The sequence below is a fragment of the Glycine soja genome, chromosome 12 (genome assembly GCF_004193775.1).
Source record: "Glycine soja cultivar W05 chromosome 12, ASM419377v2, whole genome shotgun sequence".
Lineage (NCBI taxonomy): Eukaryota > Viridiplantae > Streptophyta > Magnoliopsida > Fabales > Fabaceae > Glycine > Glycine soja.
Window position 1 is genome coordinate 4,661,679 of NC_041013.1, and position 18,308 is coordinate 4,679,986.

Here is an 18,308-nt window from a genome sequence, read left to right on the forward strand (position 1 = left end):
TATAACATTTTTTCAAATAATTAAGGGGATTTCAGTGTATATTATATTCTTTGTATAAAATTAGAAAAAATAATAATTAATATTAACATTGAAAAGTTAACATAATTGTTATTTTGGATTTTTTTTTTAAAATATGACACTTAGGGACAAAAGAGTAATATCTAAAATTAATTTTTAAATAAATGATTATTCATTTCTTATTTCTTAGACTTAAACAGCAATTTGGTTCGTTTATTTATTTTGAATATTCAATTAGGTCTCCTTGTTTTTTAAAATTTCGATAAAGTCTTTTATTTTTTAAAATGTGTTCAATATAGTTTTTTATTTTTAAAAAAAATGTCTGTGGTACTTTTAGTCCATTTGAGGCTTTTGATATTAAGTTGTATATTTTGGCTGAAAGTAACACATTGAGGTATTTTTAAAAAATAAAAAATCATATTAATTTATTTTCTTGAAATCTAATGATTATAATAAATAATTAGTCTTAATTATTAGATCACAAGAAAATGAATGGTGAGAATGAGAATTAATTCTAAAACAATTACTAGTGGATCTTCCCTCTTTAAGAAAATAAAGGATCTAATTGGAGTTTTAAAAATAGAGAAACTTAATTGAACATTATAAATAAAGTAAGTGACTAAATTAATAATTAAACCTATTTATCATCTTCTTATTTAAATAAATTATACTAATATCCCTTAAGTTTGAAATTGCACTTAAACTTTTTCCTTTTTAAACATTTACATCAAACTGTTTTATAAGGTATACGGTACAAGCTATCTTTAACAAAAACTAATTAAAAAGTTAGTTGTAATTGAAAGTTGAAAATTAATTTATTAAATGATAAGTATTCAACAAAATTAATTATTGAATTAGTTGAAAAGTATAAAATAACAAAAAAATTACAATTTATTTAAAAGGCTAATTAGAAATTTTGATCAACATACCGAGAATAATAATAAAAGAAAATATAAAGAACTAAAAGTTAGGATTTCAAGATTCATGATTCAAGTAACGTTTTAAAAAATACTAGAAACTACTAAAAAGAAATTTGTCTATCAAACATTCAAATAATTTTTTTAATTAATAATAAAATTAAAAACTAATTGAAATATCTTATCAAATATATCCATAATATTTTTTTAAAATAAGCCATAAGTTAGTTGGAATATCTTCTAAAAATATTTATTTGATGCAAAAATGACTCATAAAAAACTTGATGCAAAAATGGGAATCTACCACACCACTATCAACGAATACTTAAGGTGGACATTGCTTCGGTTTGCTACTGAATGATGTACGAGTAGATTTTTTATTTGATTTTAAGCGGTAGGATTAGGTGGCATTAGCATGTTATGTTATATGATCTCAAATTTTTTCATTATATTATATTCAATTCAAATTTTTGATTTAATTTTTCACATGATATTTAAAATATTAAAATTGCAGATAAATTATTATTATTTTCTTATTTTTACACATTGAATCTACATGTAAATTCATTAGTATAAAAATATACATAAAACATAACACAAGAAATAAATTGTGCCCTCTCATTAATTGAAGTTTTCACTTTTCCAATCAAGTCTTTTTACCTTTTTTTATCTCCCCTTTTGTCTCTCCTTTACAAAAAAAAATACATATATATGGCAAATAAAAAATAATATATATATATATATATATATATAATGCTCATATTAGCAAACATATATTATTAATTATTAAAATATTTATAATATTTATCAGTAAAATTTGAATCTTCCCGTGTCTTCAAAGGTACCGGTGGTACCCAAGCCAATACAAGCTATGAAAACCAACTTTTATTGTTATTTCTGGTTCAACAAAACCTTTTTATATAATGTCTTCATAATCATTGGTTACAATCAAGCATTTTTACATATCAAATATATGGCTTTACCGTTCAACTTAATATGACTTTTCGTGATTGTATATTTAACAATACTTTAAAAAAATTATACTAATTTCCTCTGAATTTTTTTGAAATTACTCATAAATCTCCTATTATTTTTTTAATGTTTACAACATCATTTTTTTACTTGTGTATTATTTTTCAAAAAATTATGGAGGTTAATGTAATGTATAAGGATGTAAATATTTTTTTTTTACTTCTTAAACAAATATAATGTTTAATGTTTTTCAAACAATTAAATATGGTTAATATAGGTGTAAAAAAAGGAGTATAACGAGAAATCTATCGAAACCTCAAGAAATGTTAGTATAATTTCTCAAGAAATGTTATATAAAGTTGTGAGGTCATGTATAATCCAATAATAATCGTACAATTTTAAACCTATATCTAAAAATCATTTTTTATCACTCAACGAGAAAAACACCAATTGTCTTGGCAACAGTTGGTGTGTTCCCAAAAAAGTTTTTCTTTACGATTGATCTGATCCCTTTAAATTGAGATTTTACTATTTCAGAGGTAGACATAAAGGATGGGAGAAGCATGGGAAACAATGAAATCACAAATCCAAACAGCAAAGCATGTTATTGTCAAAGTTGTTGATGACAGAGAATGAAAATGTGAGACAAAACGCGTAAGTGATTTGCAATGAAAAGCGGCGGAGCTGGTGTTCTTTCATGCTTAAGGCTTATGACAATGACCATGGTGGCTATTGCCTATCAATTCCCCTAATATAGTCAAATCTCATGGATTGTGTATGCTCAATGGCTCACATTCTAATAATAACAAATATTTCTCTTTCTGACTTCTTCTTCATTATCTATTTTTTTACCCTTCATGGGTTGTGTTTTATCTACTCTACTCCTTGCATTGCATTTTGTTATTGTTTGGCACATCACACAGTCTTCTTGTCATTGAATATTAGACTCCAACATTCTCTTTGCCGATTCAACAACTTATAGTCGACAATGAAATGGGATTTTCAATATCAGGTATGTGTGCTCACAAAATAAACTTTCTGAATCGGCTTAGAAAAAGTCCAAATTACTAATAGTAAATAAAAATAAATTTATTGAATAATGCGTATATTAGTTCAATAGCAAAATTTAATTAGAGAAGAGAATTTAATTTGGATTCATGAACATTATTTGTAACATTTTTGTCATATGTATGAAAATGTGATAACTTAAAAGGAGATATTGTGATTTATAAAGGAGGAAATGATTATGCACTGAACGTTTAATTTTTTTTTACATAGTTATCTAATTATAATTTATAATATATGATAAATTTACTAATTTTTAAGATAATTATTTTAAAATAATTCAAATAATAATTTATGATTGAATAATAATATAAAACTGTTTTATATTATTATCACATGACACTAAACCTCTTTATAAAAATGGGAATCAACTAACTTAAAAATAAAGTTTATGACTGCAAATACATTTTAATGGGATGTGAACCACTAAACTATTTTTTTGAGACAGTGAGCCACCAAACTATTATTAGTTGCTAGAGTATAAGACTTTTTTTATTTTACAAATAAAAAATATTATACTATGATTGACAAAATTTTCTTTACAAGTGTTTAGCATAATTATCTACTTAAATTCAAACTCAAGAGAACTCATGTAAAGAAAACAACTGAAGACAACTCATAAAACTAGAACAACCTCGATTGCTCCTTTTTAACAAACTTAAACCATTTTATTTAATTAATTTACTCTAAATTAGCTACCATTGCATGTAGATTTTAACCCTTTGTGGGGACAACTTTGGGAGTACTGAAAAGACAAGCAAAAGCGAAATAGAGTAAATATAAAATGAATTAAAATAAAAGATATAAAATGATTTTTGTTTAGAAAAGTTGTTTAACTTAGCGACAGAAAGGGGAAATTTCAGCTATTAACTTGAGACACTGATATTCAGATTTAGACTTTCAACTCTGGTATTTGATTTCTTGCCCTTTAAAGTTGGAAAATATTCTTGAGAACCATAAAAATGGAACAACTATATAAAACTTGTTTCTTTTGATTTTAGAGTGTATTTTTGAAACGCGTAGATGTATATAAAGTAAAATACAGAAAAAATATAATATTACATATAATGTCAAAGAAAATTTATATTTATATTATAAAACTGTCAATGATATTTTATAGGTAATTTATGTTCATGATATTGATACTTTTTGGAGATTTTGGCTTCTAAACAGAAATTCTTCTGTCGACCAATCTATGAATGGATTGAGAGGATACAATCGTGTGGGAGCCTTGATAATAAAGATAATTTGACTAATGAAAAGTGGATAAGCTGCTAAAAAGTTTTATTTTTATCGAATTAAGTTCAACGTATTAATCAATTGCATTTTAGTTTTTAAGAAAAAATAAGAATATCTCTTGTGAGTTCTGAGCAGATGGTCATTCACTATTTACTTTACTTGAGTTTTACCAAGGGCAAATCAAATTTTAGTGCTGCAAGGAAAGAAAACCTTGACTTGCATTTGTATTTGCTTGCAATGAAAAAGGTATGTAATGTAAAAAATAATTAAGCATCAATCCACATCGACATAATGGTTGAAGTGGAGAGCATTAGGATGCAAACCAAATTGATTTGGGTAGAGAACCAAAAAGGTCCACGATGTAATAAGAGACATCGCACTAAGTTTAATTATTATTATTATTTTTCCTAAAAAAAGAAGCTGAATGACAGCAATGGTTGAAGTGTGAAATTCTCTCAAGTGGAACCATTTTTAACTGTATATAATAATACTAAATGCAAGTCAAGTTTAAGATCCAAAGCTAGATTATTATAATTATTAACATTCCTTTCACCAAGCAGCTGACTCCATGCTTAGCCCATGGTGTTTCTTCTAGAGAAGTTTAAAAAAATCCAATTGCTATTGTGCTCCCAATTAAACATAGTTTTTTTTTTAAAGTACCCAATTAAACATAGTTTGAATGCGCAACTTGTTGAGTTTTTTTTTAACATATAATATCTGGCATTTACATTAAATAGTCACGGAAAGTTATGTGTAAGGATTGTGATATCATTATCAAAATGAAGTATGAAATTATGAACTACCACTTCACCAATTAGCGAAAGATGTAAAAATTTAGACTCGTTTCAGTTAAGCCCATAAGGGTACATAACTATATTTATTTATAGTATACCTAAGAATATAATTTTTAAAAAATAAAACATTTTTTTAAAAATTACTATACAATCTATTAAAATACTAGACATTATATTAACTTATATATATGTATATATTTTAATTTCTCAATCAATATACAGAAACACACTGTTAATTCACCTTATCTATATTATCAAAAAATAATATGTGCACCTTTTTTTTCCCCTTATGTCGATGGTGTTTGTGCAACTGTTAATAAAATTAAAAGACAAAAGTGCGAAAGGGTAGGTGGGTCATGCAGATGGATTGTGGAGAAGGTGGCATAGAAAGGTCTTGCCACTTGCAGATAGTGAATGATGATGGCATTGAATTCTCTCTGTGTGTTACGAAACAGTAGCAAATTAGCAATGTTACATAAATTCCAATTTATGTATAAATTTCAATCATTTTTTAAATATTATATAACAACGTGTTGTTTTTTATATAAATATATAAAATGTTAATATAATTGTTTCTGAAATCCCTTACTCCATATATTGTTACTTTTAATAAATCAACCGTTGATTTCTCCACTGTTTATTTAATAACAATCGATGTTTTTTGTTTAATAATGCAAAACTTGTTATTCTCTAAGAATAGTTTGTTGCTTGTAACATGCGTGGGATAATTTGGCACCATACATTTTTTAAATATTTGGGATTGGTGTTAGGAAGCAATCACATGACTAAAACTATTTATCTATTTGTCTCGTAATAAGACACACAATTATTTTTTTTAAGGAAAAATTTAGGTAAATTGAATCTAAAAAGCTTATGAGGATCATAATAAACATTAAAGTTCAAACATTTATAGATTATTCATTAACAAAATATTCATAACATAAATCAAATTCAGTTGTTTTCAAATATGAGTTTATTATTATTTTTTAACTAAACCAGTCTTTATTGGTTAAGACTGATTTTGACCGGTTGATAAGTGTCCGAATTTTTAAGTTCCATGTGTTCCACCCACACGCGAAATGGTATATTTTGGGAAGATTACCAACAGCCAAATCAGACTTCCTTGTAAGTTGCGGATTTATTCAAGGAACAGAGTAATCTATACTAATTCTAGCACAAACAGTAAATTTCCTACAGTTAATATTACAATGTGAAAAATCTCATCATGACACGCGGTTTTGGTCCTTTTCGATATTATATCAAAACAAAACTATCCTTCTAATAATCGATTTCAGACCCTTTATCTTTTCTCTCATATCTCATTATGAAAAACGAGTACAAGTCTAACTCTTACGAATTACTAATATTCAGAAAGCGTGAAAAACGATGTTAAATAAAAGAAGGAAAATATTAGGAGGAAATTTTAAGGTTCTTGTTAAAGAATTATAACTGATAAAATGTTGTAAAAATATTGTTAATGAGATCCTTAACAAGAAAAGAAGTTTTGGGGTCAAATATTTGATTGGGACGTGAGAAAGAAACGAGTGCAATATGTCATGTTCCAAAACCCGCTTCATCAAGGAATTGATCTGTAACTTAGAAGGATAAATTATGTGACTTTGTGTTTAATTTATAAAGTAAGAAAATTCATGTTCTCGCAGATTGCAAAAGTCATTTGTTGTTTAATTTTCTTCTCACATAACTTAATTAGATTACTTTATTTAGTTCTTGATGGGAGGCACCTAGCTGGAAAAACAAATAATACAGACCTTTATTTATGTACGCACAGCTAAATATTTTGCAAGCTTTATATTTTTTTAAGTTATTAAATATAATTTAATTTTAATACACTTTCAATCTAAAGAGGTTTGTGTTACGAATTCATAATAACACTTTAAGCATCATTTTTAAAATTAAAAAAGACTTTTAGTGACATGAAAATTTATTATGTTGTTGATGCATTTTTTTTACATTCTTTCAAGTAAGTAGCACCCGTATATAAGAAAAAAATTGACACATATCTTAGATTTAAATATAAGTAAATATAATTAATTTCTTTCATATGTAATGAATATCTTTCGTTTAATTATAATTTTATTTTTAATGATTTTTTTATTCATAATAATAAGCTCCAACGAAGTATATTTTAAGAATAATTTTATTTAATATTAGTAAAATTAAATGGTGTAAATGACTCCCTCAGTTTTCTTTTATTAGCCAAAAATAATAATAATTTCATACTTATTAAGAAAATTAGTTAATTTCATTTAGATTGTATCATTTTTAATTAAAAACATTTTTTTAAACTATTAATTATTGGAATTTGATATTAAATATAAACTTCCTATTATTAAATGAGGAGTATTTTGAACATAATTTTATTAAATGAAACAAAAATAATTAAAATTTACTTGCAAAAGAGAACAAATAAATTAATTTTTTTACTTATAAAAAACAAAGGAAGTAATATTTTTAATTAGGGGGAAATTAATTATTGTACTCAACAATAAAAAAATCCTAACGTAAAACCATCATTAATATAGTAAAAAAAATAAAGTGTGCCTTCCAACCCAAGCATCATCAAACACATTCGAAATGTGAACATTCAATTCAATATGTAATTACAAAAAAAAAAGTCAATGGAGTAATGGGCTACATTTAAATCCACATTAGTCAAATTACCTAAATATTCAAGCTGTGCAGTGATGGCAGCATTACTAATATCGAACCACCCCACCAACACATTCAATTAAAGATTAGCAACCTTTCCTTCTCTCTCTACTTTTCCCTTTTTTCATTTCAATTAAAACAAAAAAATATTTTTTTCATTTTTTGTTTTTCCAAATAAATAGTATTACTCCCACCTCAAGTTGACAAATTATCAACTCAAATCAATGAAAACAAGCCACGTGTCTAGTCAACCTTTATATCTTGGACACACTACGCTTGATCCAACGGCGGCCGTGGCACGCTTTCCAAGATCTTTAAAAAACTAATTTTTCCCCTGTTGACTTTTTGATTCTTAATTAACCAGAAATTTATGACCCTCATTTAAATTTCACCCTCCTTTTTTTCTCCCACAACACAACAAACAACACAGGACAACGCTCTCGCCATCAGAATCAGTCACGCGAACCTCATCCACTTGCCTCAGCGCGTGCAATCCACGCTCCCACACAAAACGTACCCGAACATTGAACAAGATATCAAAACCGGACATAAGCCTTTGAGTTTTACTTTATCTTCAATGTAGTCAACGCCCCACTCTTAAAATAAAAATCAAATCCCCCCCTTTTTTGTTTATAAAAATCACCAAGCAAAAAAAGCGAGTGCGTTTTCTTATTTTTTTTTTTTAAAACAACTTTATTCTAAAGTCAACGCCCTCTCTCTAACTCACTTCTTCTCATCTCAACTTCGACTTGTCTTTCTTCACATATCTGCTCTTCTCTCTCTCTCTCTTGCTCTCTCTAGTTCTTCATTTTCTCCACCAAGCCATAATGAATAATAATAAAGTGTTATAGCAATACCTATTGAAATTGAAAGTAGCAACAAGCAAGAGAAAACAAACCTCAAAGCTTGTCATATATATTTTTTTTTGTTTGGTGGTGGTTTTTGTGTTCCGATGGGAAACGGCATAGGGAAGCTAACGGTGTGCTTCACCGGAAACGGTGGAGGGGGTCGTCGGAAGCAGGATATATCCTTTTTAATAACGGAGCCGTTAGACGAGGGCTTGGGTCACTCTTTCTGTTACGTTCGACCCGACCCGACCCGGATTTCGTCGTCGAAGGTGCACTCGGAGGAAACGACGACGTTCAGAACAATCTCGGGCGCGTCGGTGAGTGCGAACACGTCAACGCCGTTATCGACGGCGTTTGTGGATTTGTACTCGTACAGTTGCATCGACAGAGCCGCGGCGTTTGAGAGTTCAACTTCCTTCGCGGCGTTGCCTCTTCAGCCGATTCCGAGGAACCTCGTGAACTCGGGCCCGTTCTCGGGGAACCTGAACGGTGGTGGGTTTCCGGGCTCGGGCCCGCTGGAAAGAGGGTTCATGTCGGGCCCAATCGAGCGCGGGTTCATGTCGGGGCCCATCGACCGCGGACTTTTTTCGGGCCCGATGGAGAGGGAGGGGAACGGAATCGGAAACGGATCGGATCAATTTCAGAGAAGCTTCTCTCACGGAGGGTTGGGATTAGGGTTAGGTATGAGAGTGAGAACGAGGAAGGGTAGGTGGATTCGCGTTTTGCAGAGGGCAATTTCGAAGACTCTGTCTCGGGGGCAGAGTTCGATTGTAGCTCCGATCAAGGGCGTGGTGATGAAGGAGCCGGAGTGGATGGTGATGGCGGCGGCGGAGAAGCATAATGAGAATCTGAGCGTGAATCTGAGCAGTGAGGGGAGTTTGGAGGATGATGATTCGATGGAGAGTCAGAATCTTCAATGGGCGCAGGGGAAAGCAGGGGAAGATCGCGTTCATGTTGTGGTGTCTGAGGAACACGGTTGGGTTTTCGTGGGGATCTATGATGGTTTCAGTGGACCTGATGCACCTGATTACCTTCTCTCCAATCTCTACACCGCGGTGCATAAGGAGCTTAAAGGGTTGTTGTGGGATGATCGGTCTGCACCCGAAAATTCGATGCCGAAAGAGGACATGTTGCGAGATGTTACAACTGATGTTGCAGATTTTACGGTTGCTGATGAAGATGATGCTTGTTCTCACTGTGTTGAGCAAGATAATAATGATAATAATAGTAAGAGTGGTAATAAGAGAGGTAGGAATTCGAGGAACAAGTTCCAGGGTGCTGCAAAGAAATGGGAGGAGAATCAACGGAGGTGGAAGTGTGAGTGGGATAGGGAAAGATTAGAGCTTGATCGGAGATTGAAGGAGCAATTAAATTTAAGTCGATCTGGGTCAGGTGGAGCAGCGAGTTCTATTAATCATTCGGATGTTTTGGAAGCTCTATCTCGGGCTTTGAGGAAGACTGAGGAGTCTTATCTTGATGTCGCGGATAAGATGTTGATGGAGAATCCTGAATTGGCTTTGATGGGTTCTTGTGTTCTTGTGATGTTGATGAAGGGGGAGGATGTTTATGTGATGAATGTGGGGGATAGTCGCGCCGTGCTGGCTCAGAAGGTTGAGCCTGATTACTGGCTTGGGAAGATCAGGCAGGACTTGGAGAGGATCAATGAGGAGACAATGAATGACCTTGAATCTTGGGATGTTGATACCTCCAACTTGGTTCCGAGTTTGAGCGCGATTCAGCTTACCAAGGATCATAGTACTAGTGTTGAGGAAGTAAGTCATTTGTCTCCGTTTGATTGCTGTTTTAGCTGGTTTGTGTTTCGCTGCATGTCTTGATTGAGAAATGTCTGGTTTCTATTTCAGGAAATCCAGAAAATTAAAAAAGATCACCCGGATGATCCTTTTGCTGTTGTAAATGACCGTGTTAAGGGTTCTCTCAAGGTTACCCGAGCATTTGGTGCCGGATTTCTCAAACAGGTTGGTATCTAGATATATCCAAATCTATTCATTTTACTTTACCGTGGTTATATATCTTTGATATGAATGGCAAGGGATTCAACAAAATATGGGATAGTTGAACGGTTTACATTGCCTATAACAGGATATATTCCTTCCACATTACTTTTTGTTGTCACAGAAGGTTCCTTAAATCCAATTACTAGCCTAATCCTTGGAATATAAGGATATAGAAAAAATTGTTACTGCTAGTATTAGTTGTGATACTCAAGTTAGGTTTCATTCTCATAGGGTGCAATAATGAATCTCGCATTAGTAAGTAGTAACTTATTTCCTCTTAACAGAAATTGGAATATTGAGTTATGAATTATCAGTGCATCTTTAGAAATCTGGCATATTAAATCTGAGCAGCATTTACTAAGCTTTAAATGGACACTGTTCTGCATTTTCTTATTGCTGGTGGGTATCATATGCAGCCAAAGTGGAACAACGCACTTTTGGAGATGTTTAGAATAGACTACGTAGGAAACTCTCCTTACATAAGCTGCCTACCATATCTAAAACATCACAGATTAGGTCCAAAGGACAAATTTTTGATACTATGCTCCGATGGGCTCTACCAGTACTTGTCAAATGAAGAGGCAGTGGCTGAAGTTGAGCTTTTCATCACATTGCAACCTGAGGGAGACCCGGCTCAACATTTGGTTGAAGAAGTGTTGTTTCGTGCTGCAAAGAAAGCTGGTACTGATGAAATTACAACCAACAATTTCATTCAAAGATCTCACAATCGCATAATGGGTCCTTGGTTTTACTGATATTTTTGCCTTGTTAATCTTCAGGTTTGGACTTTCACGAGTTGCTCGAAATTCCACAGGGTGATCGGCGACGTTACCATGATGATGTTTCCATCATTGTTATTTCTTTGGAGGGAAGGATATGGAGATCATGTGTATAAATAAGTATACAGAAAACCATATATATTATCATATATATATATAAAAAAAAAAGAAGGAAAAGGATATGAGATATATATATAGTGCCGAAGATGGGTGAGGCATCCTTTTTGCTGTTTTCCCCCCTCCATACTCACCTTTGGTAAAACACCAACTAAGAAGCCCTGGGTTAGTTGTGCAATTAAGTGGGTGGTGAGGATTGTAAAGTTGTAAAACCTGGATTTTGTTGATTATAACTCGCATAAAATTGTAATTTTTGTAATAAAAGTCATTCCTTAAAAATCTTTTGGTCGTGCAGAAAGCACTAGCACCCTCCATCACTTTGTGCAACTCTGGTTGGCAAAATGGCAGGGTTAGTCATCTGTGCATGATGCATCTTTTTTCCATTCAAAATAACAATTAAAAAAATACAACATATTTCAAAATGCCTACAATATGGCTCAAGGTTCATGCAGGTTATGTTTGCCTTTTCAAATTGATGCGGATCAAGCCCTATTTGCAATATGGCATTCTTTATTTTATTTTATTTAATTGCGTTGGGCTATATTCCTTCAGCGAAATGGTCTTTTTTCTCCCCCTCTTACGTGTGTCCAATTTGAACCATTTGATGCTTTTTGTTCTCTTATTGCCAATTTCTAATAAGAAGCAAACATGTGGTGGAATTTCGTATCAGGCACGCTGTTTATCGCAATCAACTTTGAATTTTAGTTTTTGACCTTAATAATTCTTTATTTTTCCAGCTTTTTTGGGTTGAGTCGTTGACGACACTTACGACGATTTTCATACGAAAGGGTTCAATGAAAAATGAATTGAAAGGAAGCAATCTCGGCCAATCTAAGCATCAGTCCATTTTATGCAATTAACACCATACGTAACTGTATTCAAAAACTATCTTTGACCAAAGGAATCGTTTCGCCCCTGCAATTAAATTTCTAAGGGCATAATTAAAAAGTTTGAATACCAAGTTTCTAAGGGCACTTATTAAAAAATTTCCAGTTAAATTTTTTATTATAATGTATTTATTATATTTTATATTAAGTACATAAAAATAAAAAAGTTAAAAACCTCTATAATTTTCTCAGCAAAAAGAGTGAAGTCTCTCTCGACTGCCGGTTTATGAACAATTTATGTCATCACCACAGCTGTTTAATTGTAAAAGAGATAAAGTCTTTGTAGGTTTATGAACAATTTATGTCATTAACGCAGCTTTTTAATTGTAATTTAGAGAGGCTAATTTTTTAAAGCATTGATTAATCCCTCCCTCTTTTTAAAATATGCATATTTAGTTTTTTAAAAATTACATAAACTCTTTTGCACTAAATTTGAATAAAAAGCCTCACGACCTATTCAACATTAAATTTCACATTTTTATAATATTATTATTTAAATTTAGTTAAAATTCAAATTTAAATTTTTAATTTTCGAGATGTTATAAATGTAATGTATCTTGATTTGAATATTTTATTTCTATTGTTTTCTTAATTGAATTTTTCATATAATAAAATAAAATCTTATTATTAATAACTAATAAATCTCTTATAATATTTCATCTGAACTCAAATATAAGAAACAAAAATATTTTATATGATAAACTTAAATATAAGTAAATCTAACTAATTTTACTTTATTTAAAGATATCATTTCTAAATATCATTTGTTTAATTGTAATTTCTTTTTCGATTATTTTTTATTCATGATATCAAATTTTAATATATAATATTTTAGAAATAAAATTATCTTTTACTTGAGATTAGTAAAATTAAACACTATCAATTGATTTTCTTGATTAGTATGAAATGTTTATTTTTCTTCATATATGAGTCTATAGGAACTACTATTTTAGTGGACCAAATTTTATAATTAAATAGTACCTTCTAACTTAAATATAAGAAAAATAATTAATTTTATTTTGATTAAAAAGTTAGTTAATGTTATTTAATTATACTAATCGCATTTAAAAATAAAATCTGATCTTAAAGTATCTTTAACTGGAATTTGACATCAAGAATGAAAATGAGTCATTGAAACTAGAATCATAATTAATTAAAGGATATTCAGAAGATGATATCATTAAATAAAATTAAAGTAGCTAAATTTTGTTTATATTTGAGTCTAAAAATATTTTTTTTGGCTTAATTAGTATTTTGGTCATCTTATTTATTTTAAAAGTTCAATTTGATTCTCTTATTATTAAAAATTTCAATTAGATCCATTATTTTTATATAAAAAAAGACTCAATTAGGTCTTTTTATTTTTAGAAGTTTCAAATTATGTCTTTTTATTTTTTTAAAATGGTTTATTTTAGATGTTGAGTCTCAATAATTTTAAAGATAATTTTTAAAAATAAAATAATAAATAGTCAAAAAATTTAATGCTATTAGTTAACTAAATCAACTAATTTTCTTAATAACAAAATTAATTAAAAGTATTATACATTAGTACTTACTTTAGGGACAAAAGTAGTACTCTAAATTTAAATATAAGCAAAAGAAAAAAAAATATTATATGCATTAACCTTAAATATAACTAAGAAATGGGATGAATGGATTTATCTCATTTTTCTTCCATCAATCTAAACAAGTTAGAGGAAAAGTCTATTTTCTTTTCTTTTTCTTTTATTGAATTTAAAAAAATAAAAATTTATTAATGTTCTCTTGTTTTTATTTTGACATAAACCTTCGACACCATAAACTTAAAAATTTTACATTTGAGTTTTTCTCGAATTTCAAATTATTGAAATTCGTAATCCTTGTAAAGACACGTAGCTGCTCTTTATACTGGTACCAAATTAAACCAAGTTTCTAACTGCTAGCTACCATTTAACTTGGAATTAAATGCACAGCAACAGGCGTAGACGAGCATCGCATCAGATGCATCAAATGAATATCTGTCACTTTATAAGTATCATTAAATTCGAAGTCAGTGATTCATATTCAGTCATGCTCTCCTCTTAGTGCTCTTTTGATTAATAACCTTTCACAACTAATTCCTGCACAGATGGAGGAAGCGATCCATCTGCATTAAATGTTGTGGTTGCTCATTCTCTCTTGCTAAGCATAGAAGAAAGTCATGATATTAATTCAATAAAGCTCTTTTCCCATTTGCTTTTAATTTTATCCAATAAAGTGCCATATGTAACCAAAAAGAGAAAATACAACAATTAAATTAGGCTAGTATAAAGTTCCATGTGATATAGGTTTTGCCAGGCGGAGTCCAGCCCAGAACATTCACACCCGTTATTTGATATTTGAATTCATCAACCTTAGGTTTTTCAATATTAGATGTCTATTTTAATTTATTTTAAAATATTTATCACTTAAAAAATTAAAAATTAAAAATCACTAATCATATTTTTCTTATAATATTTGGATTTATTGATATTTCACCTAAGTACTTAGATGAACTCACAATTAAATTATAATTCTTTTAACAATTTTTTTTTTTTTGAAAAAAAGTCATTTTGACAGTAATTTATGCAATTATTTTTTTTCCAAAAAAAGTACATTACGTTAAATAATAAATAATATAAGACGGATGGAATACAATAACCAATTGTATAGTACTATAATGCAATCACGTAAGGCTCCACCAATTGGCGCTTAGTGCAAAGTGCAGAATATCTCCGGACATTTGGTTAACTATGTTTTTGGTGGATTCACAAGAAATTTCTCTATTTTGTTCCAAAACTAAAGATAATTTGCTAATGCTAGTCAATTCAACAACCTAAAAATTTCGTAGAAGACGGTCTTTGGGCTATAAAGTCAAGAGGAACGTGTCATATGATGCTGCTGCCACTAAGCAAATCATTGTTCAATCAATTTCGGCAAACTTTCCAATGGCCTGATGGATGCTCATAAAATATAATTTGATTGACTGTGACTTCCACACTTCAACGGCTATGTCCAAAATACTCAATTCTCATCATCAAGTATGGTTCTTTGGTTGGACATAACTTATGGTTCAATCCCTTTAACTTAAAGTACGTTATTATTTTTATTTTCATTGACAAATATTAGTTTTAATTTGTTAAAAATATCAATTAGAAAAAATTTAAGCTCACAATAGAGCAAGGGAATAACAAAGATGACCAAATGACATAAATGGAAAGCATATATTATAATTTTTTCATGAAATAGAACGTGGACATGGTAATATGGTATTGGTGGTCTATAATGTCATGATTTTGACATACCAGTTTGGCTAACCTTCACCCACGTACTTACTGTCTCATGCCTAACCCTTCTGGAAGGAGGGAAAAACTTTGAACTCTGACTTATTCACAATAATCAAATTCAAAATTTAAACACAACCACCCATCCCAAGTGATGACCCCCAAGATGTTGACTTATTCACATACGCGTTTGCAATTTCAAATACTGGTGAGAAAAAAAATCAAAAACTAAACTAATTGCAGCTTGAGAAAGCCTCATGTGCAAATTAAAATTCTCTTTGCCAAAGTCCAAGCATCAAAGTCACTCACACCTTGTTTTCATAAATCACCGTACGGATTAAATTGTATACTAGTATTTTTTTCCCCTCACATAGACTATTAATGTTGACACAGTGTCACGTCATTTGATAATTAATGTGTTGATTTTTGTTACTATATTAAAGGATTAGTTGTAATTTGTGACCTCAGCTTCTTTTACTTATCACAATCCAAACCAAAACCACTCACTCTTCTCATTTTTTCTCTGTTGCATACCAAATGGAATAAGTTTAGATTATGTCCGATTGTTCATAGCGTTGAACAAAACAAACAGCAGCAAAATGAGCACACCCTTGTTCCATGAATTCAAAAGGCAAGCTTCTTTCTTCTTCAAGGAGAAAATCAAGACTGCTAGATTAGCACTAACAGATGTCACCCCTGCAGAACTGTAAGTCTAACTCTTTTATGACATCATCATGAGATTTTGATTTTGTCATTTTGTTGATCAGTGATCACCCTTCCATATGTTTCATAACCAAAACTAGTTCTAGGATTTCTAACATATTTTATATTTTATTTTTCCTGTGTGTGGATGTATTTTACTATTTGCAGGATGACAGAAGAGGCAACAAGTGGAAATCCATGGGCCCCAGATGCCAGAACTCTCAGATCAATTTCAAGGGATGCTTTTGAGCTAGATGATTATTGGAGGATTGTGGAGATTCTGCATAAAAGGTGCTTCCAGGTCCCTTTTGTTTTCCTTACCATGTTCCCCACTTTTGTTTCAATCAATCAATCATCTATAGAATATAGATCAACCAATCATGGATGAATGACTGGTACAATTCTTAAACAGGTTTCTTAAATTTGAAAAGAAGAATTGGAGGGTCTCTTACAATTCCCTGATCGTGCTTGAGCACCTGTTGACTCATGGACCAGAGAGTGTTGCTGAGGAATTTAAGAGTGACAAAGATGTCATTAGCCAGATGAAAGGTTTTCAGTATATTGATGACACTGGGTATGTTCTTATTTTTGTAACTCTTGCCTAAAAATAAAAATATATGCTTATTAATTTTCTTCCTCTTGACACTGGTCCTACAAGACAATGAGTGCATTTTGAGTGTTTGTAGGTTTAATTGGGGCCTAACTGTGAGAAAGAAATCTGAGAGGATAACGAAACTGCTGGAAGAAGGGACTCTTCTCAAGGAAGAGAGAAAAAATGCTAGAAGGTTATCTAGAGGGATTGAAGGTTTTGGAAGTTTTTCTCATTTGTCAACTCAGGGACAAGGCGTTCTACGTGAGAGATCGTTGCCATCCACGCTTAGGAGATATGATTCAGACTTGAACAACCGTGAAGATCTGGAAAACCAGTCCTCTTGTTTAAACAATGGTGTGGATGTGGACACAGTAGCTGTTAAATTTCCAAGCCATCAAGGTGGAACCTTCAAGTCATTGGGTAGTGTGGAAGCCAAGGGATATCAGGATGATGATCTTGGCAACAACAATCAAATGCTTCAGAAATCTGAAACAAGTTCTAAAGAAAACATGGAGCCTAGCAAGGAGGAGTTCCATCTATGGAACTTGAATGGGGAGTCCAAACCAATTTTGGATTGGGGTGAAGAGGACTCCAAGCTTGGAATCATCAGAACAGAAGATGATCACCCCTTTAGTTCAACAGAAATGCATGTCACTGCCTCCTTGCTTTCTGCTTGCTAGAGACGGAATACTAGTATACTACCAGGGTTTTGAAGCAATTTGAAGATTTAAATGAACCCAAAAAGTTCAAGTTGTTTGCAAATATTGCATTTTCAATTCAGAAGAGCAACATGTATTCATATTTCATGGATATGCGCAACCATTATTTTACTGCTAGAATTTCTCCTCTATCACGGTTTGTTACTCAACAAAGAAGAGAGATTTTGTCATTTTGGATTGTATTTCTCTATATTTAATCTGCGTAGAAATTCAACCTTCCGTAGCCATTTAATGGAAATCCCATAACCTGTTTTTAAGGCGCTCCAAGAACTGTCTTGAAATGGGGTTTAGACAATCATTTGATTACTTTGGGAAAATGGCTTCTTGTTTATTATGAGCTAAAGGTTTGTTTGAGCAAAGTTCTAGACAATAGATTAAAGCAATTTTATAGGATTTTACGATTTCAGCAAATCATTTACTACAAGGTTCAAAGTATTTGAACTCATCTCCGCATAAAATTCTATAAGCTCTGCAGTTGTAATTTTTAATGTACAATAGGTCAGTCTGAACGTATCAGACTGATTCAGGATAGCAAAAACTATAGGAACCAACTAACCCTCTATCATTAAACACTATGATGATTGATTTGAGCTAGAAATCAACAAAGAAAGGCAATGCAATTATGCAAAAATATATATGTAGATATTTACAACATTCATCAATGAATTGATGAAACTTCAAGATTTGCAAAGC

General features: G+C 31.0%; 2 protein-coding genes across 2 annotated transcripts; both read left to right on the forward strand.

The window, feature by feature from the left end:
• Window positions 1-8,408: 8,408 nt before the first annotated feature.
• LOC114380052 (probable protein phosphatase 2C 4) lies at window positions 8,409-11,862 on the forward strand. Its single transcript, XM_028338962.1, has 4 exons — window positions 8,409-10,295; window positions 10,386-10,499; window positions 10,955-11,219; window positions 11,318-11,862. Exons 1-4 carry the CDS (start codon window positions 8,628-8,630, stop codon window positions 11,431-11,433), a joined length of 2,163 nt encoding a protein of 720 aa, XP_028194763.1. The 5' UTR covers window positions 8,409-8,627; the 3' UTR covers window positions 11,434-11,862.
• Window positions 11,863-15,997: 4,135 nt separating this feature from the next.
• LOC114379814 (epsin-3-like) lies at window positions 15,998-17,958 on the forward strand. Its single transcript, XM_028338550.1, has 4 exons — window positions 15,998-16,308; window positions 16,473-16,595; window positions 16,717-16,878; window positions 16,991-17,958. The coding sequence occupies exons 1-4, from the start codon at window positions 16,202-16,204 to the stop codon at window positions 17,574-17,576; spliced, it is 978 nt and encodes a 325-aa protein (XP_028194351.1). The 5' UTR covers window positions 15,998-16,201; the 3' UTR covers window positions 17,577-17,958.
• The last annotated feature ends 350 nt before the right edge of the window (window positions 17,959-18,308 follow it).

Bases quoted from the DNA above. Each gene is read 5' to 3' on its own strand.
- LOC114380052 (XM_028338962.1), top strand. From the start codon at position 8,628: ATGGGAAACGGCATAGGGAAGCTAACGGTGTGCTTCACCGGAAACGGT. The intron at 10,296-10,385 runs GTAAGTCATTTG...TTTCTATTTCAG, and splicing joins ATAGTACTAGTGTTGAGGAA to GAAATCCAGAAAATTAAAAA. The intron at 11,220-11,317 runs GTACTGATGAAA...GTTAATCTTCAG, and splicing joins TCGTGCTGCAAAGAAAGCTG to GTTTGGACTTTCACGAGTTG.
- LOC114379814 (XM_028338550.1), top strand. From the start codon at position 16,202: ATGAGCACACCCTTGTTCCATGAATTCAAAAGGCAAGCTTCTTTCTTC. The intron at 16,309-16,472 runs GTAAGTCTAACT...TACTATTTGCAG, and splicing joins GATGTCACCCCTGCAGAACT to GATGACAGAAGAGGCAACAA. The intron at 16,596-16,716 runs GTGCTTCCAGGT...ATTCTTAAACAG, and splicing joins GTGGAGATTCTGCATAAAAG to GTTTCTTAAATTTGAAAAGA.